The 19,851-nt window shown below is 60.4% G+C and overlaps 1 protein-coding gene across 1 annotated transcript; it reads left to right on the top strand.

Annotated features, from left to right (window-relative positions):
• Positions 1–891: 891 nt before the first annotated feature.
• On the top strand, positions 892–19,554 carry NOS3 (nitric oxide synthase 3). The gene is made up of 26 exons (XM_082661430.1): positions 892–1,051; positions 2,321–2,438; positions 2,741–2,889; positions 3,102–3,264; positions 4,832–4,923; positions 5,016–5,157; positions 5,358–5,497; positions 5,601–5,775; positions 6,267–6,368; positions 6,881–7,075; positions 7,201–7,274; positions 7,451–7,595; positions 7,835–7,939; positions 10,778–10,845; positions 11,447–11,563; positions 11,667–11,841; positions 13,590–13,722; positions 13,850–13,928; positions 14,044–14,231; positions 14,752–14,924; positions 15,572–15,782; positions 15,872–15,959; positions 16,976–17,097; positions 17,914–18,062; positions 18,430–18,624; positions 18,712–19,554. The coding sequence occupies exons 1-26, from the start codon at positions 894–896 to the stop codon at positions 18,871–18,873; spliced, it is 3,618 nt and encodes a 1,205-aa protein (XP_082517556.1). The 5' UTR covers positions 892–893; the 3' UTR covers positions 18,874–19,554.
• The last annotated feature ends 297 nt before the right edge of the window (positions 19,555–19,851 follow it).

The raw sequence follows: 19,851 nt of genomic DNA, 5'->3' as shown, positions 1-19,851 counted from the left end.
GTGTACCACTTGCATTCTGGGAATTTAGTTTCCCTTCACCCCCACCACCCCCACCCCGCTCTTGCTAGGGCCCCAAGATTTCCCCAGTGGTCAGTCTCTGCCCCAGCCCTGACTGCTGGGTCTGTCTGCTGACCGACCTCCCCCAGGGAAGCATGCGTCACGGTATGACAGGGTGGGCGTGGAGGCCCTGGGTGGTAGCTTCCTGCCCTTTTGTGTCCCCCACTTGAGTCACAGGGGGCGGGGGTTCCAGGAAATTGGGGCTGGGATGGAAAGGGATACCCTAATGCCAGACCCAAGGACAAAGGGTCACGGTATCCTTGCTGAGCCTGTACCCCCAAGAACCCCCAAAGACTCAAAGGTAGGGGTCCAGGAGCCCTTAGATGTAGGGAAGGTGGCGAAGGAGGGCACCGGGGTGACCCTAGAGGTCCCTGCGGTCACTAAGAGCAGGGACTCCTCGCCAGCCACTGCCCCAGTGCCCCCCTTCTGTCTGACCCCTCAGGGCAAGGCCAGCAAGGGTGAGGTGGAAGACCTGCCCTCTGGTCAGATACCACAGAAGGGTCTTGCTGGTGCTCTGGCTAGCCCACCCCACCGTTCCCCTGCACCCCAGCTCCTGCACTCGGGCCCCAGGGGTCTGCCAGCACCTGGGTTCCCACTTATCTTCCCTCGTCCTCAGAGCGGAACCCAGGCGTCCGGCCCTCCACCCTCCGGGCCTGCGGGCATGGAGCCGAGGCTTTCGAGCCTCCCAGCCGGGCTTGTTCCTGTCCCATTGTGTGTGGGGCAGGGGCGGGGCGAGGGCCCGCAGTGGAGAGCCCCCTCCCACTGCCCCCTCCCCTTCCTAAGGAAAAGGCTGAGGCTGTGCCGGGAGCCACAGAGCAGACGCGGCCGAAGCCGACATGGGCAACTTGAAGAGCGTGGGCCAGGAGCCCGGGCCACCCTGCGGCCTGGGGCTGGGGCTGGGCCTCGGGCTGTGCAGCAAGCAGGGCCCGGCCTCCCCAGCGCCCGAGCCCAGCCGGGCACCGGCACCCGCACCCCCGCCCGCGCCAGACCACAGGTGAGGGCTGCGGAGGCTGGGAACAGGCGGCAGGGGGGCAGGTCAAGGCCTAAAGGCCCAGCTTGGAAGGGCTGGAGCCTGCAGCCCAGGCAGGAGGGCCAGGTCGCCCACCCAAACGGCTGTCAGCGTGGACAGAACAAGATGGTCAGGGAGCCTCAGACAAGAGGCCGGGATCCAGGCCGGCAGGCGACAGGTGAAGGTCGGGGGTGAGGGTGCCAGCTCACCAGGTGCGAATGGCCAGGGTTTGAACGCCGCTCTGCTGCCAAGAGCTGTTCGACTTTGAGCAAGTTACCTAACCTCTCTGAGCCTCCGTTTGTACAAAATATGGAGATAGCAGTACTTGACCCCATGGAGTTGCTGTTAAGTTTCTAGTTCACGGCAAGACCGACAGACAGCCATGATTATTTAACAGGAGTGGAAAGGAGCTGGGGAGAGGTAGGTACAGGGACTGAGAGGACGGGGGAGAGACTGAGGCCCTCGGGAGGAACTGTGAAGAGAGAGCAGCTAGGCCCTTTTCCCCTGCTCCAGACCCCTCCTCCCACTGGCCATCAACCCCCAAACTGACCCTGCAGCCCCAGACCCCAGCAGGGGCGCCCCTGGGGCAGAGGTCCCTGGAGAGAGTAAGGACGCAGCCCGAGGCCAGGTGGGGTGACAGGCCAGCCGGGGTGGCCGGGCTGCAGGCAGCTCTGCGCGGAAGGGCGAAGGGGCCGGGGGCCTGGCCGCACAGGCGCGCGGAGGCCTGCATCCCTCCCTTCCTCCCCGAGGCTGGGCTGGCAGCCCTGGGAGGAAGTGATAAGGCCTCTGAGGCCGGAGGGAAATCTGGGCTGAGGAATCCCTGCCGGGGCTTCCTGGGGCTCCGTCCCCTCCAGGCCAGGCTCATCTCAACCTCAGGGGGCTGGACACCCCACGTCCAGAGGAGGCAGTGGGGATGAGGACCCGGCCTCGGGCCAGGGCCTCAGGATCCCAGCGCCGCAGCCCCGGGAGCCCAGGGTCTGGCTGAGCGTCCAGAGGAGTGCGGCGGGCCTGGGTGGAGAAGCGGCAGCTCTGCCCGTGCGGCCCTTGACGAGATCCTTCACTTCGCTGAGCCTCAGATCTCTCATCTGTAAACGGGGTGCAATATTGCTTACCTTCCAAGGCTGTGGCAAGGGCTGGGAGGAAGGGTGAGATAGCACGTGGCAAGCAAGCAGGCAATCACTGGATACTCAGTGCTGGCAGAGAGGTCTCTGGGGCACGTCCAAAGGGTCACACGCTTCTCTCCCATGACCCCAGCCCGGCTCCCAACAGCCCCCAGCTAACCCGGCCTCCAGAGGGGCCCAAGTTCCCTCGCGTCAAGAACTGGGAGGCGGGGAGCATCACCTACGACACTCTGTGTGCGCAATCACAGCAGGTAAGGCCTGGAGCCCCCCGTCTCCCAAGTCAAGGTCAACATGGCTGAGGCCCGTCCCCTCAAAGGGAGAGGAGACCGGGAAGAGCCTGACGAGCTAAGGAACGTGCACTCTCAGCCTCCCTAGCCCAGCCCAAACTCCCGGCTATTTCCAGTCTTGGGGGGTGGGGGGGCTCAACGCACACCTCCCGGGACCCTCCCTCCCTCTGCCCCAGACTCTGCCTCCAGGCCCTGCCCCCAGCCCCGATCTGGTCCTGATCTGATGCTCCCTGCTCTCTCGGCCACCACCCCCCACCCCGATCCAGGACGGGCCCTGCACCCCCAGACGCTGCCTGGGCTCTCTGGTGTTTCCACGGAAACTGCAGAGCCGACCCTCCCAGGGCCCTCCGCCCCCTGAGCAGCTGCTGAGCCAGGCCAGGGACTTCATCAACCAGTACTACAGCTCCATCAAGAGGTAAGCCCTCCCCCGAGACCCGCAGCCCACCCTCGGCCCTGGTCCTGCTGAGACCTAGAGGCAGGTGGCCCTTCCCCCAGGGCCCCTCGCATTCCCCCCATCCCGGTACCACGTGGGGCCGGAGCTCAACACCGCCACCCTCGCCAAACCCTCACCAAGCCGGGGGGCCCTCCCCCGCCCACGGCTTCCTCTTGCTCCCCTCTCCTCCCCAGGAGCGGCTCCCAGGCTCACAAGGAGCGGCTTCAGGAAGTGGAAGCCGAGGTGGCGGCCACAGGCACCTACCAGCTTCGTGAGAGCGAGCTGGTGTTCGGGGCCAAGCAGGCCTGGCGCAACGCCCCCCGCTGCGTGGGCCGGATCCAGTGGGGGAAGCTGCAGGTGTGGCTGGCTAGCCAGCACCCAGTGTGGGGACAGGGGGACACAGGAGAGGAAAACATGGGTTGCGACGCTCCTGAGGCTTCCCGGGGGGTTCCCGAGCAGTGGGGAGACCCCGCCCATTCCCTCTACCCCAGGGGAGCCCACAGCCCAGCAGCTACCACCTGGTCGTTAAGCCCCATAGCAGCGCCTTGGCTGTCTGGGGGGGGAGAATCACCCAGATGGACAGAGGGACGCACTGAGTAGGTGAGGACAGCTGAGCGGTGATCCCGGGGGGTGGTACGGTCAGAGCAACAAGAGCAGTCTTCCAAAAAAGGCCCCCGGGCTTCCCTAGTGGCGCAGTGGCTGGGAGTCCGCCTGCCGATGCAGGGGACACGGGTTCGTGCCCCGGTCCGGGAGGATCCCACATGCCGCGGAGCGGCTGGGCCCGTGAGCCATGGCCACTGAGCCTGCGCGTCCGGAGCCTGTGCTCCGCGGCGAGAGAGGCCACAACAGTGAGAGGCCCGCGTACCGCAAAAAAAAAAAAAAAAAAAGGCCCCTGCTTGCCCAGCCCAGCGTCCTCACCCCAAACACACTGCTCCCCCCAGTCCCCCGGAGCCTGGGCCTCACACCCTCCTTCACACACCCCGCCATGTGACTCAGCTCCCGTGGGCTACGGGAACAGCCTGTGGCCCGGCTCCACCAGAAGCGAGCCGACCCACAGGGGAACTGGATCCGTGACCTTGGCCTCCTTAGTTGTAACCGGACACCAGAGAATTTGGAAGAAAGCCATGTGCGGAGTAAATCCCAAAGGAGGCGCAAATAAAATCAGAACAATCCTGTCTGACACTTAACAAAACGCTTGAAGTTGTTCAAAGGTCCAGCTCAACTCTGAACCCACCAGAGGTTCCGTATTTGACCCCGCTGTTGGCCCCAGGCCAGCCACTGTCACCGCTGCCCCTATCACCAACATGAGTCCCCTCCTCCCTGAAGCAGGAAAGGGACCTCCCAGCCCCTTGCTGGGACCTCCACCCCACCAGTCAGGATGACTCCTCCTTGCTTCGGAATGTCAGGATGGGCAGAGTCCCCGGAGGCCACCTACTGCAGCCACCCCCCTTCCCATCATCAGTGTGCTCAAGGAGAGTCAGAAGACTGGCGGGGGCCACCTGCTTTTGCTTGAGCACCATGAGAAATGGGGAGCTCGCCACCCACACCCCCAGGCGGCATCCCCATCATTTGGTGCCCTGGCCCGATCATCAGTTTGACAGTGACTGGGTCCCTCCTCTGTACCAGGTGCCGAGTCAGCTTCCGTAGGGATGGGGAGACACTTGCCCCGGCGAGCAGATAAGGAACAGGCCAGACTACGCCGGGTGTGTGGGGTGCAGGGCAGGAAGGGTCAGTGTGGGTGCAAATGGTCAGGGAGGCTCCCGAGAGGAGAAAGAACCATGGTTCACAGCCTGTGACCCACCCCCCGCAGCCTTCGAAGGCTGCAGACAAGGTCACTAGTCCCTGCCCCGCGTCCTTGCCTTCTCCTGGGGCTGATACTCAAGACCCCTGTCTCCCTCCTGTCCCCCTGCCTCGGATGGCTCAGGTGTTTGACGCGCGGGATTGCAGCTCTGCACAGGAGATGTTCACCTACATCTGCAACCACGTCAAGTACGCCACCAACCGGGGCAACCTCCGGTGAGTGCCCCCCACCCTGCTTGAGACCCCACCCCCTCCCCCAGGCACAGGCAGTGAACTTGGGCTCTGACCAGCTCTCGTCCCCACGTCAGTTCGGCCATCACGGTGTTCCCCCAGCGCGCTCCGGGCCGCGGAGACTTCCGCATCTGGAACAGCCAACTGGTGCGCTACGCGGGCTACAGGCAGCAGGACGGCTCCGTGAGGGGGGACCCAGCCAACGTGGAGATCACCGAGGTGGGCATGGGCAGGTGGAAATGGGGAGGCCAGCCCGAGGGCTCTGGGAGGAGGCCAAAGGGTCCAGTCAAAGAGCGGTCGGCGCAGCAGGGAGAGGAGACCTCACTGAGACGAAGGACGGGAGATGCCAAAGAAGCAGGTCCCTGAGGAGGGCACAAGGTTGGGCCCCTCATTCCCCTCTCCGGCCGCTCTGCCCGCAGCTCTGCATCCAGCACGGCTGGACCCCAGGAAACGGCCGCTTTGATGTGCTGCCCCTGCTGCTCCAGACCCCAGATGAGGCTCCAGAGCTCTTTGTTCTGCCCCCCGAACTGGTCCTCGAGGTCCCCCTGGAGCACCCCACGTGAGCACGAGAGGGGCCGGGACGGGTGGAGGAGAGGGCTGCCCAGGGGGTGGCCCGGTAGGCAAGGCTCCACAGGGCTGATCCCACGCCCTCACGCCCCCAGGCTGGAGTGGTTCTCGGCCCTGGGCCTGCGCTGGTACGCCCTCCCAGCAGTGTCCAACATGCTACTGGAAATTGGGGGCCTGGAGTTCCCTGCAGCCCCCTTCAGCGGCTGGTACATGAGCACGGAGATTGGCATGCGGGACCTGTGTGATCCCCACCGCTACAACATCCTGGAGGTGAGGACCTGTGGGGCGGGGGCCTTGGGGGCACGTATAGGATGTCGGCAACACGGAGAATCTGAACAAGGTCAGGTCCGGTCGGCCTCCCGACCTAGAACTGCAGAGGAGGGCTCTGGAACCACCAAGGTCAGGGCAAAGGGGGGCATGTACCTGCGTGCGAAGATGCAGTGGTTTTTCTGGGGACAGGAGCTGTAACTGTAACCTTCGTCCGTTTCTCAAAGCATATTTTGACTCAAAACATGGTAAAACCCGTTTTAGAGATGAGAAATGAAGGCCCGGGGCTGAGATGTGGCCGGCCCCAGGGTCCCTCTCTGCCCTGTGGTGCCTTTGCAGGCAGGAACCTGAATCAGCCCCAAGTGAAGCACTCAGGCCTCCTTCTGGCTACCCACCCGCCCTCACCCCTTCCACTCACGAGCTGGAGACAAAGATGTTCTCCACCCACCCTCCCCCGCCCCCTGCCAACCACTGCCGCGCACCCCTGCTCTCAGGACGTGGCCGTCTGCATGGACCTGGATACCCGGACCACCTCATCCCTGTGGAAAGATAAGGCAGCCGTGGAAATCAACTTGGCTGTGCTGCACAGTTACCAGGTACACAGGCCCCGACTGGCCAGGAGCACAAGGGATCGGGGCTGGAAGAGAGGGAGGCACTCAGAGACTGGGCCGGGGGTCAGAGAAAGCTGGAAGGAGTTCCCGAGTCTGAGCGCCACGGGGCGCGCCGGGCCTGTAGTCCCAGGCGCTGTAATTATGGGAACCTAGCTGATTAGTGCATGCTCGGTAATTCTGGCCCCCAGGGCATACTGGGTATTGCAGTTGGTGGGACCCACTGGATTCTGGAAACTCTAATTCCAGGACGAGGGCATGCTGGGCATTGCCATTGGAGGAAACTAGTGCCTGCTGAGTACTTCTATGTGGTCTCGAGAGTTTCGGCTCTTTGGGTGTGGGAGGCATACCGAGAGCACAGACTGGAGCTCCTTTTGCCTGCTGACCACGCGTGCCGCAGTTAGGGGCGACACTGGTTCAGGGAAGACGGTAGATGTTAGGTTTGGGGTGACGGAAGCGCAGGGTCTATGGGCTGAGTCTAAGCCCGTCCCTCACCCCAGCTTGCCAAAGTGACCATTGTGGACCACCACGCTGCCACGGCCTCCTTCATGAAGCACCTGGAGAACGAGCAGAAGGCCAGGGGGGGCTGCCCTGCCGACTGGGCCTGGATCGTGCCCCCCATCTCGGGCAGCCTCACCCCAGTCTTCCATCAGGAGATGGTCAACTATGTCCTGTCCCCTGCTTTCCGCTACCAGGTGCCCACCCCACTGGCTCTTGCCCACCATGCCAGCTCTGACTGAGCAGCCCCAGGGGCCTCCAACCTTCTGTTCTCTCTCCTTACCTCTCCCTCCACTCCCGCCCCCCCATCGCTTCCCTGTAGCCAGACCCCTGGAAGGGGAGCACAGCCAAGGGCACCGGCATCACCAGGAAGAAGACCTTTAAGGAAGTGGCCAAGTAGGTTCCCTGGGAGTGCTGCCCTCCCTCCCACATACCCAGACCCTCCCCCCATCGCCAGCAGTGGTCTGGGCACTCCACCCCTCCACACCCACCAAGACCTTGCTTGGGTCACGCACCTGGGGAGGCCCCGTCTCTGTGCGCCCGGGACCCCTTCACCCCACCCTTGCCCACAGTGCGGTGAAGATCTCTGCCTCACTCATGGGCACCGTGATGGCAAAGCGAGTGAAGGCGACGATTCTGTACGCCTCCGAGACCGGCCGGGCCCAGAGCTACGCACAGCAGCTGGGGAGGCTCTTCCGGAAGGCCTTCGACCCTCGGGTAGGACTGAGCCCAGAGGGCAGGGATCTGAAAAGAAGGGGGGTTCTGCCCCCACCTTCAGACACAGCCTGGAGAACAGGAGAGGGTCACAAGGCAGGGCCCACGAGGAACCCCGGGATCCTCAGGGGTTCAGGGGTCGAGTCGGGGCCTGAATCTTGCCCTGCCGGGAGGACTAGAATAAAAAGAACCAGAGCAGCGCAGCACAGCTCCCCAGGACATGGTCTTCTCCTTGCCCACAGGTTCTGTGCATGGATGAGTATGACGTGGTGTCCCTGGAGCACGAGACGCTGGTGTTGGTGGTGACCAGCACCTTTGGGAATGGTGATCCCCCAGAGAATGGAGAGGTGAGGCCTGCCAGGAAAGGGGCCGCTGGGAACGAAGGGAGACTCAGAATTGGAATGGCTGGGCAGGACCCCCAACCCCATGATGGAAAGTGGAGATGCCGTGAGAGTAGGAGCATGGACAGTCCACTGGGACCCAAGGGCCTGCACAAGCCACACTCCAGGCCCACCCTTGCGGCTGCCCCCCGCCACACACACACACAGACACACCTGCTTAGCTGGGTCCCCAAGTCATTTCCACTATCAGAGCAAGTGTTTAATACACGGAAGGCACCTCCTGGCTGGCCAGGCACTGACAAATGGGAAAGACGGCACTTAAAGCGAGATCTCAGCTTTGTCATTTCTTCTTCTCTTAACAAAAGAAAAGAGCACTGCTCAGATGCCAACAGAGATTAGGAAACTTCACTTTCTGAACAAATCTTGAAAGGAATAAACTGGAGTCCCACCACTGAATCCTTTACTGTTAATCACTGTCCTTCCTGCTTCTCTGTCTCTGGCCGTCCCCAGGAACATTCATTTCTGGAGCCCATATCTGCTTCTGTTTCTAAATGCCTTCTTAGCGCTAAGTACCTCCTCAAGTCCCCTAGAGCAGAATGCTCATGGAAGCCTTCTCCCCTGCCTCGCTGCCCATTCAGCCCTGCTTCTGACCTCCCTTTTAAAGAAACTAGAGTCACTACGTTTTTTTAGTATAAAAGTAATAGTTACCTCCATGTGACCCACAACCCCATCAAGCCAGAGAACACTTCCATCACTTAGAAAGTCCCCCTTGTCAACTCCCCAAGTCAATCCCCCTCTCAATCTCCCCACCAAAGGCGACCACCGTCCCGATTCCTGTCACCTGGTCTAGAACATCATAGAGAGGGGAGCACGGTATTCTGGCTTCTTTCACTCCCCCCCGCTTTGGAGGTTCATCTCGCTGCCGAGTGACTCAGTGGCTCATTCCTCTCCATGGCTGAGCCACGCCCATGGCACGAACAGTTTATTTCTCTCCTTCTCTGCTGACAGACACCTGGGCCGTTTCCAGCGCTTGGCTATTGTGAATAAAGCTGTTATGAACATTTCTGTACAAGGCTTTTGTGGCCTTATGTTTTCATTTCTCTTGGATAAATACCTAGGAGTGGGACTGCTAGGTCAGTGGGTAGATGTTATGTTTAACTTTTTTTTTTTTTTTTTTAATGAAACTACCGTACAGCCAAACCGATTGAACTGCACCCTTAAGTTCCGTGCGTTTCAATATGTGTACATTCTACCTCAAATGTTTCTAAAGGGAGCAAACCTAGGAATTTGCCCTGCAGAAAATGGTATATATTTACTAACAACACAAACAAGAATATTTAGAGCAGCACCGTTCATGATATCCCCGCGCTGGAAACAGTTCAAATGACTCTCAGCCGTAGAACGGATAAATACATCGTGGTCTATTGAAATGCCGTGCAGCCATGAGGGTGAACAAAATACAACCACACACAACAAAATACAACCACACCCAACAAAACAGATGAATCTCAAACATCACGCAGAGGGAAAGAAGCCAGACACGAAAGAATCAGACCATGGGACTCACTTTGTATCAGCTTCAGGAAGAGGCAGAACAATTCCGTGGGCTTTTAATCAGGAGACCGGGTGGTTACCCCAGAGAGGGGGTGGGGAGTGACTGGGGTGGGGTGACACCAAGGTGACTTCTAGGACGCTGGTGACGTTTCTTGATGGGATGCTGATGACACAGGTAGGTTCAGTTTACGCAAATCTGTAAAGCTTTGCATTTATAAGGTGGGTGCTTTTCCTTATGTACATTACACTTCAAGAAAATGTTCAAGAAATAAACTTAAGGTCGTCCATGCTAATTACGGTGAACCTGTAGGCTCACCGTCTAAATGCGTCTACGGTTAACCCTAGGATATTGTGGCCTTGCCGCGTTTTGGTTTTTCCTGTGTAAAGATTGTCGTGTGTGGTTCTAAGCTATGTCCGTGGCAGCATATGATACGGCCCAGCTTTCTAGAAGATATCAGTGCCACTAAGGATCAAGGCAGTGCAGGGAGACTGAGAGCCATTTCCCACCTATCAGATTGGACTGGTCACATCCAGTGTGGACAGGACTGAGGAAAGAGCATTCCTCTATCCTGATGCTACAGGACCATCTGACCACGCCACCAAGCTTTTAAACCCTCTGACTCAGCGGTTCCACTTCTAAGGACTACCCTACTGAAATATGCGAAGGAGGAAACAGGTGTATATGAGTGTTCCAGCATTGTGCCTAGACCATCCAGATATCCCCAGGCAGGGGGAAGTCTCCATGGTACCTACAAATGATGGGATGCTGTGTAATCATTCGAAAGAATGAGGTCTGGGACTTCCCTGGCAGTCCAGTGGTTAGGACTCTGTGCTTCCACTGCAGGGGGCCCGGGTTTGATCCCTGGCCAGGAAACTAAGATCCCACAAGCCGCATAGTACGGCCAAAAAAAAAAAAAGAATGAGGTCAATCTTGGTGTGTTGACCTGGAAGGATATCCATGATAGGTTATTGACAAAAAGCAGGTAAACATAATAGGATCCCATTTTTACTTTAAAAAATAAACTATAGAAAGTTTAACATCTGTCCATGGTACACATGCCTTGGGGGATGAGACTGGAGGGAAGGGAAGGGTAGAGTTTCTCTTCTATTACTTTACACGCTTCTGTAATGTTTTCAAAAAGCCAATACCTCTCTTTTGAAATGTTCAAAACAAATTAAAATTTAAGGTCATAAATAATAATAACAAGGGCCAGTCCAGTGTAGAATGAAATTTTGTATAGTTTGAAATAAAACAAAACTAATCGTGATGCCAACGTTTGCCCTCGCCAGAGTTTTGCGGCAGCGCTGATGGAGATGTCGGGCCCCTACAACAGCTCCCCTCGGCCAGAGCAACACAAGTGAGTAGGATGGGAGTTTTGGGGGCGGGGGGACAGGGAGGCATCTGGAGACACAAAAGGAAAGGAGGGGGCTTCCCTGGTAGCACAGTGGTTGAGAGTCCGCCTGCCGATGCAGGGGACGCGGGTTTGTGCCCCGGTCCGGGAAGATCCCACATGCCGCAGAGCGGCTGGGCCCGTGAGTCATGGCCGCTGGGCCTGCGCGTCCGGAGCCTGTGCTCCGCAACGGGAGAGGCCACAGCAGTGAGAGGCCCACGTACCGCAAAAAAAAAAAAAACAAGGAAAGGAAAGGAGGTCTAAAGAGTTCTCCCACGGCTCCACACTCATTTTCCCAACGAGCTGGAGGACAGCTGAGCGGGGCCTCAGGACACCCTCTTCCTTGCGACCCCCCAACTCCAGGCCCCGGGGCTCTAAGGGGCCGTCAGTCCTGAGGTCTCCTTCAGAGACAGGAGGGGAGGCAGGGCCTGGAGGCTCAGAGACCCCCTGGGGCCGCAGCCCCGATCCCAAGCCTGTTCCGGAGACCCTGAGGCTGTCCCCTGGCCGCGTCTGGGCCCCGCCTGGTCTCCAGTCCCCTGTGACACCCCGTCTCCCTCCTCTCTTGCAGGAGTTACAAAATCCGCTTCAACAGCGTCTCCTGCTCAGACCCGCTGGTGTCCTCCTGGCGGCGGAAGAGGAAGGAGTCCAGTAACACCGACAGCGCAGGGGCGCTGGGGACCCTCAGGTCCGGGGAGGCTCGGCTAGGGGAGCCGCGGGGGAGGGGAGCTGCCTGGGCCCCGGGGAGCGGGGGACGAGGTGGCCTCCGCTGACGGCTCCCTGCACCCCAGGTTCTGTGTGTTTGGGCTGGGCTCCCGGGCGTACCCCCATTTCTGCGCCTTTGCTCGTGCGGTGGACACGCGGCTGGAAGAGCTGGGAGGGGAGCGGCTGCTTCAGCTGGGCCAGGGCGATGAGCTGTGCGGCCAGGAGGAGGCCTTCCGTGGCTGGGCCCAGGCTGCCTTCCAGGTGAGCCCCTGGGCCCTTCCCGACGTCTCGCTCCCGCCACCCTGCCCCCGCAATTCTAAGTCACTCCAGCCTGGACATTTGCTCCCGAGACCTGCCGTACCTACGGAGGCGGGGCCCTCCCCGATGCCCGGACTCGTTGGGTTCTCTGGCCCCGTCCTGTTCCTCCAAAATCCACCCTCGTTTTGCCACCGCACAGCCAGCCCTTCTGGCTGAGTCCCGAGTGGTGAGGGACGACACGGCCCTGACAGCACGGGTGGAGCTGCTAGGGCCTCTGCAGGCGCAGGCCGCAGCCTCAGGCAGGCACGGGCTGCCCGCCCCCTCCCCCACGGGCACAGAGGGAGGGGTGCAGGGCAGGATGGAGGGAGAAGGGAAGGATCAAGAGAGGGTTAGTCAGAGGCGAGGGCTGAAGCTGAGGAACTACAGGAAGTCAGAGGCTAGGCAGGTTTGGGGCCGTGCCTGGACTGGAGGGGGTCCTAGGCTAGGGGAGTACAGGAGGGGCCAGCCCAGGGCCATGAATTCCTAAGCCTGGGCTTCCTCCAGAGCAGCTCTGCCTGGTCTGCGGATCACGCCTGGAGCTGAACGGGCCTCCTTCTCGCAGTCCTAACACTGCTCCAGGGCAGCGCTGGCCCCGCCAAGGTCCCCAGGCTTGAGCTCAGCAGGTCTGGACTGATGGGAAGGAGGCGGGCATCCCAGCAGGAGGGCCGGCCAGCACAGGTGCAGTGTTTGCTGGGGAGAAGAAGAGGGAATGGGAAACAAGACTAAAGAATCCAGACAAGGGAATCGGCAGGAAGCTGGGAGTGGGACAGGAGAAGGGAGGAGAGGGCATGAGGCCGGGGACACCACTTTAGAGACACAGGGCCGATGGGAGGAGCATCCAGCCAGAGCAGGAAGGCTCTGAGCTAAGCAGGGTGGGAGCAGTGGGGGTAGGAAGGAAGGGAGGGGGCCGGGGAAGGAAGGAAGAGATATAAGACTTTACACACACAAAAGAAAGATTAACGCACTGGTGATACGGGTGGGAGCAGCCCGTCATGGGTGAGCCCTAGATTTCAAGCTGATGGCCGGCGAAGCGGCTCGCCAGGCTTGCACCTGAGCAGAAACAAATAGGATACACACCCTCCCAGGGGTCCTGCCCCAGGGGCCCCCTCTAGCCCCTGGTGTGCAGTGCGGGGGAAGACAGACCAGTCGGAGACCCCTCCCAAGGCCACCGGAATTCTGTGCCCACTCCAGGAGCACCTAAGGGCTTTATAGAAGCATGTCATTATCTTCAGCAGACCCTAAGGAGGTGTAAAGACAGGGAGAAGGAGGCCTGCAAGCTGTTAAGTCTAGGAGTGAGAATGTGAACACAGGTCTGAACGCGTAGATGCGTTCGCTGAAGCTTCCGGTGCCAAGCTCTGCGTTCCTTGGGACACAAATTAACATTCACCAGGTTAACTAACGAGCGGACGTGACAAAAATCATGCAAAGGAATAGCTAACACAGCGGCCAAGACACAAAACGGGCTGAAGGACACGATGCCATCAGTCTCAGCCTCCGTTTCGGTTCCACTCTCCCCCCTGCCCCCGGGGCTGCCTGTCCCACAGGTGCAAGCCTGAGACGGGCGCCTCTGCTCCGGCAGCCCCAGGAATGGAAGGTGGCGACGGGCCCCAGCAGGCCCAGCTCCATCTCCCGCATCAGCGCCCCTGAGCTGCTCGCCGCCAGGCCCTCCCTGGTGGCCAGAGGGCCTCAGCCCTCACCTCCTCCCCCCCCAGGCCTCCTGTGAGACGTTCTGCGTGGGGGAGGATGCCCAGGCCGCGGCCCAGGACATCTTCAGCCCCAAACGGAGCTGGAAACGCCAGAGGTACCGGCTGAGCGCCCAGGCCGAGGGCCTCCAGCTGCTGCCAGGTGCGGCCCTGATTTCACCCTGACTCTGCTGGACCCCCAGCTCCCCCTGGGCCCGGGACCGACTCACTCAGGGGCCAGGCCAGGGTCCCCGGCTCCGGCTCTGTCTCATCTGTCCCCCGCCCCGCAGGCCTGATCCACGTGCACAGGCGGAAGATGTTCCAGGCCACAGTCCTCTTGGTGGAAAACCTACAAAGCAGCAAGTCCACGTGAGGAGGACCAATTGGCCCCACCACGCCGGCCCCCGCCCCTCACGCCCCAGACCCTGGCTCCGCCCCCCTCCTGCCCAGCCCTCCTATAACTGCCCCCTCTCCCCACCCCCAGCCGGGCCACGATCCTGGTGCGCCTGGACACTGGAAGCCAGGAGGGGCTCCAGTACCAGCCGGGGGACCACATAGGCATCTGCCCGCCCAACCGGCCGGGGCTCGTGGAGGCGCTGATGAGCCGCGTGGAGGACCCGCCGCCGCCCACCGAGTCTGTGGCAGTGGAGCAACTGGAGAAGGGCAGCCCAGGTGAGGGGCTCCATCCCTCTGGTCCCCAGGGTCCCCTCAGGTTCAGGATCTGGTGGAAGGGGGCCATCTCCACTCACAGGCGCTGTGCCACCTCCTGACGGGCTGGCCTTGTTGCTGGAAGGTCCACTGAGGGCGGCTCCCTTCTCAGAACTCCCTGACACCCCCCCCCCCCCCGCAGAAGGCCACCCCTCCCTCTGGGCTCCTTTCAAAGGCTTCCCCACTCCACCCACCCCCGACAGCCTAGCCCGCTCTGTAGCTGGCATCAGGTCTACCTCATGCTGCACCAGTTCCTGGAGTTCAAACAAGCTGGGTGGGGAAAGGCAGGAGCCCTCAAACACACACACACACACACACACACACACACACTCACACTCACAGGGGCTGCCCATACAGGCCCACCACCACTGTTCGAGGGCCAGGCCTCTGATAAGACACCGTGAGGTGGTTAGTCCCCCTGTACTCCCCAGGCAATGCAATTCCGGCTTGGCCCCTTCCTCAGAGCACCCTGTGCCCCCCCCAGGTGGCCCTCCTCCCGGCTGGGTGCGGGACCCCCGGCTGCCCCCGTGTACGCTGCGCCAGGCTCTCACCTTTTTCCTGGACATCACCTCCCCGCCCAGCCCTCAACTTCTTCGTCTGCTCAGCACCCTGGCTGAAGAGCCCAGTGAACAGCAAGAGCTCGAGACCCTCAGCCAGGTGGGGGCCACTCCAGTGGGGAGCAGGGGCCGGTGAGGCAGGACGAGCCAGGATGGGAGCCCACCTGGCTATCGTGCTGGGGCTTTAAGACCCAGCTCTGGAGTTCCTACTCATCTCTGAATTCTCTCGCCTTAAAGAAGCACGGAGGGGACTTCCCTGGCGGCCCAGTGGTTAAGACTCTGCGCTTCCACAGCAGGGGGCGTGGGTTCAATCCCTGGTTGGGGAACTAAGGTCCCACATGCCACATAGCACAGCCAAAAGGATGAAAAAAAAAAAAAGCACGGAGGGCTTCCCTGGTGGCGCAGTGGTTGAGAGTCCGCCTGCCGATGCAGGGGACACGGGTTCGTGCCCCGGTCCGGGAGGATCCCACATACCGCGGAGCGGCTGGGCCCGTGAGCCAAGGCCGCTGGGCCTGCGCGTCCGGAGCCTGTGCTCCGCAACAGGAGGGGCCACAACAGTGAGAGGCCCGCGTACCGCAAAAAAAAAAAAAAAAAAAAAAGCATGGAGAAGGTGCTCAAGAAATGTTTGTTGGCCTGAACTACTGAGCGGGGAGAAACCCCAGGAGGCTCAGCTCCGGAGGGGTCAAGAAGGGAGGTCATCACGCAGGGCTAGCTGGTTCCAAGCTCACTGCCCCCTGCCCCCACCAGGACCCCCGGCGCTACGAGGAGTGGAAGTGGTTCCGCTGCCCCACCCTGCTGGAGGTGCTCGAGCAGTTTCCATCCGTGGCACTGCCTGCCCCACTGCTTCTCACCCAGCTGCCCCTGCTCCAGCCCCGGTACTACTCGGTCAGCTCAGCACCCAGCACCCATCCAGGAGAGATCCACCTCACAGTAGCTGTGCTGGCATACAGGACTCAAGGTGAGGCTGGGAAGCAGGGGCAGGACCAGGAGCACACCGTGACCCCGGGATGGACCCCTCACTGGCCCCCTCCCTCCCCAACCCCCTAGATGGGCTGGGTCCCCTGCACTATGGAGTCTGCTCCACGTGGCTGAGCCAACTCAAGGCTGGAGACCCCGTACCCTGCTTCATCAGGGGGTAAGTGAGCACTGCGGGGGAGGGGGGCCGGCGGGGCACCAGGAAGAGAGTGTCTGTCCAAGCAGGGGTGGCAGAGTGCGTCACGGATGGCCGAGGACAGGTGGAGGGATCGGCAGGCAGTTGCACAGGGTGAGGGTAGAAGCTTTGGTGAAGGTGTGATTGGGAGCAGGGACGCCCCACTTAACATATCCAGGACGGGGCACCCACTTCACAACTCTGGCTAAGTTTGGGGCCTTTCACTAATTTGGACTTAGGGTCCTATCTTGAAACTGCAGTTCCCAGAGACGGGGCTGGGATTCGATCCAGCCGGCCCTGTTGCTTTTAGACGGTGTACGGTGTCCCTCCCTACATCTCTGGGGTCAGTCTGATGTTGGCAGGCAGGGTGCTTGGGAACTGGGCCCCATCCGCATTTAGTCCGGGGAGAACTGGTTAGGTTACCACAGTAACACTGAGCACTGGAGGAAAGGGAAGGATCTCAGGGTACCCCTCCCTCCTGCTGTGTTCAGAATTGCCCCATCCAGCACCCAGGAGCTGGAAGTCTCAGGTGGGACAAAGAAGTGTTCCCAGGATGGTACCAGCTAGGCCTAGTGACCCAAACCCATCCAGCAGGCTAAATTACAGATAAACTGCCAATCTAGTGAGTACAAACCAAATGCCAATGTCGAGGCTATGGTTTAAAACAAAGACACTCAGCGAACCCATGATGAACTAAAAGGCTGTCTGTCCTTCCCTCCCCCATACTTTCTATATCTCCTGAACTGAAACACCAAAACATTCTTCAATTCAAATTTAAGCTTTATTTCCTTTGACCCAACCTCCAGAAACCACAGGTCCAGGAAGTTTCTGCCAATCAGCAGAGTTCTTTTATTAAACACTTTGCGTTTACTGTGAGCTAGACACAAGCATTAACTCATTTTCAGCGGAAGTTGAGTTCTCCTCTCCCAACCCTGCTGAGGCTGATAAGAATGGGGGATATGGGGAAACAAAGTGGGCCTGATGGAGGGTCTCTTGGCTAGGGCTCCCTCCTTCCGGCTGCCGCCTGATCCCAGCTTGCCCTGCATCCTCGTGGGCCCGGGCACTGGCATCGCCCCCTTCCGGGGATTTTGGCAGGAGCGGCTACACGACATCGAGAGCAAAGGTGAGGCTGGGGCCCAAGGGAATGACTGGAAGGCAGGAGGGAGTCACACAACTTAGGGGCACAAAAGAGCAGGGGGCTAGAAGGCAGGAACCAGGTAGGAAAGAGGGCAAGGAACAGGGCCACAAAGGTGAAAAGAATTTTATTAGACCAGGGGGTCGGAGGCCTAGAGGCAAGGGCAGTGCCCTGTTGGTCTGGCTTCCTGGTGCCCAGCACAAAGTAGTGTTGGATTGGATTAACAACAAAGGGAACCCGGATGTCTGGAGAAGATGGGGCTGGGACTCAGAAGACAGATATGCCCCAGGTGGACTCTGGACTGTGTCAGAGGTCACTTAGGTGTGTCTGAGACCCAAGGAAGCTACAGGATGTTCAGTTTGGGCATGGGGTGCCCAGGGGAGCTGGTAAATCAAAAGAAGGGAGCTTGTGACTAAGAGGAAGGTGTAGAGGGCAGGAACTGAAGGTGTGGGAGAATATGGACTTAGAGCAGGGAAGGGGCCAGACAGTCTCAGACTGCAGTGTTGGATGGTACAAAGGGCATGGAGTCAGAAGCCCCAAGCGTAGCACAGCGTCACTACTGGCCATGCCACCAGAGGGAAGTCACCATCTCCTGTGACCTTCGGCTTCTCTGTAAATCAGCGTCAGGCAGGATCTCTGTGAAAGCATCCCAACCCTCCTAGAGGCCAAACAGCTGAGTGGTTGTTTCTGCCGTAAAGGGTGGGCCCCTCAGCCTGGGTGAGGGTAGCCAGTGGGAGGGCCAGCTAGGGCTGTGTCCCCAGGAGGGGGTTGGAGGGCTCTCCCAAGCCGCAGTCATGCTTGCAGGGCTGCAGCCTGCCCCCATGACCTTGGTGTTCGGCTGCCGGTGCTCCCAGCTCGACCATCTCTACCGCGAGGAGGTGCAGGATGCCCAGCAGCGCGGGGTGTTCGGCCGCGTCCTCACCGCCTTCTCCCGGGAACCCAACAGCCCTAAGGTGCGAGACCCTGAGGGGGCAGGGGTAACCCGGGGCGCCTAGGCCCAGGCCCAGGCCGGCCCCGCCCCAGGCCGGCCCCGCCCCCTGCAGTGCGCACCCTCCGCTCGACCCAGTGGCGCTCAGACGCCCGCCCCCACTCGGCTCCACCCTCGTGCCAAGGCCCCTTTGGGTCTCACCCACCCTCACCCATGCCCCGCCCCTTACTTGTCTCCGTCCCTTGAGACCCCACCCCAGCGCACCAAGGCCCCACCGGGTGCGCTGGGTATCTTTCCCGCACCCAAGACCCGCCCTGCCCGCTCCCCCCGGGGCCTGCCCTTCCCTGCCTGGTGCCCCGCCGGGGTCTGCCCCTGACCCCGCCTCCCCTCAGACCTACGTGCAGGACATCCTGCGGTCGGAGCTGGCTGCTGAGGTGCACCGCGTGCTGTGCCTCGAGCGGGGCCACATGTTTGTCTGCGGCGATGTCACCATGGCAACCAGCGTCCTGCAGACGGTGCAGCGCATCTTGGCGACAGAGGGCGACATGGAGCTGGATGAGGCCGGCGACGTCATCGGCGTGCTGCGGGTGCGGAGGGGCGGGGCCGGGGGCCGCCCCCACTCCCGCTGGCAACTCCGACTTGGGTTTTGATCTCCCGCCCTCTTTCCCCTCCAGGATCAGCAACGCTATCACGAGGACATTTTCGGGCTCACGCTGCGCACCCAGGAAGTGACAAGCCGCATACGCACCCAGAGCTTTTCCTTGCAGGAGCGGCATATGCGGGGCGCAGTGCCCTGGGCGTTCGACCCGCCCGGCCCAGACACCCCTGGCCCCTGAGAGCCCTCTTGCTTTCCGCTTCAGTTCGCGGAGAGAGGGGCCGTCAGACCGGAACCAGCCACCTCTCCCTCCCCTCCGAGGTGCCGTCCCACCTCTGTCCAGAGTCTGCAGAGACTGGCCTGATTCCCCGGGAATATCTCTTTCTTTGTCTAGGTCTGTTTCCCTACCCTAGGTCTGAGTAAATCTGGAAGGCCGTCTCCCAGCAGTGGTATTCCAGAGCCCTTTTGTGTTATTTAGGTGAATTTTAGATTCCCCTCACCTCTCTCGGAAATATCTTATCTTGAAGCCTGATCTCTAAATCATTGAAATATTTATTACTGACGATTCACCATAAGAGACCAGATCAGAAGTTATGAGAGCTACTAAGATGCCTAACCCAGCGCTGTCAATCACAGTTACAGAATGAATGACAAGCTTTGTCTTTGAACCCGTGCAGACAGTGTGGAGGTGGTAATTCTTTGACAGGGAGTCCTGGAGAACAGTGGTGGTCTCCAGCCAATCACGGGCAGTTCTTCTGTGTTGCTCCCTGATCTGGACTGAGAAGCAGGTGCAGTCGTCAGCTGACAGGAGTGGGGATTCCAGGACTAAGGTCGCAAAGCTGTGCAGCACAGCCATGAGCAAACTTTACTGCTTGTTTCGGACAGGACAAGGGGCCAGACCCGCTTCCTCAGATGTCACGCCAACGTGAACTCCGAAAACGTCAGGCCTCTCTAGTCTTCCCACCCCCAGTCCCCATGCCCTTCCGCAAGTCCCATGGGAACCTAAAGTCCAGATGTGTCCAAAGAACCTACTGGGGCTTCCCTGGTGGCGCAGTGGTTGAGAGTCCGCCTGCCGATGCAGGGGACGCGGGTTCGTGCCCCGGTCCGGGAGGATCCCACGTGCCGCGGAGCGGCTGCGCCCATGAGCCATGGCCGCTGAGCCTGCGCGTCCGGAGCCTGTGCTCCGCAACAGGAGGGGCCACAACAGTGAGAGGCCCAC

Source organism: Grampus griseus (genome assembly GCF_964374135.1).
Source record: "Grampus griseus genome assembly, chromosome: 9".
Classification (NCBI taxonomy): domain Eukaryota; kingdom Metazoa; phylum Chordata; class Mammalia; order Artiodactyla; family Delphinidae; genus Grampus; species Grampus griseus.
Note: the sequence above shows the minus strand (reverse complement) of the source record. Positions and strands in the feature narration are given on the sequence as shown.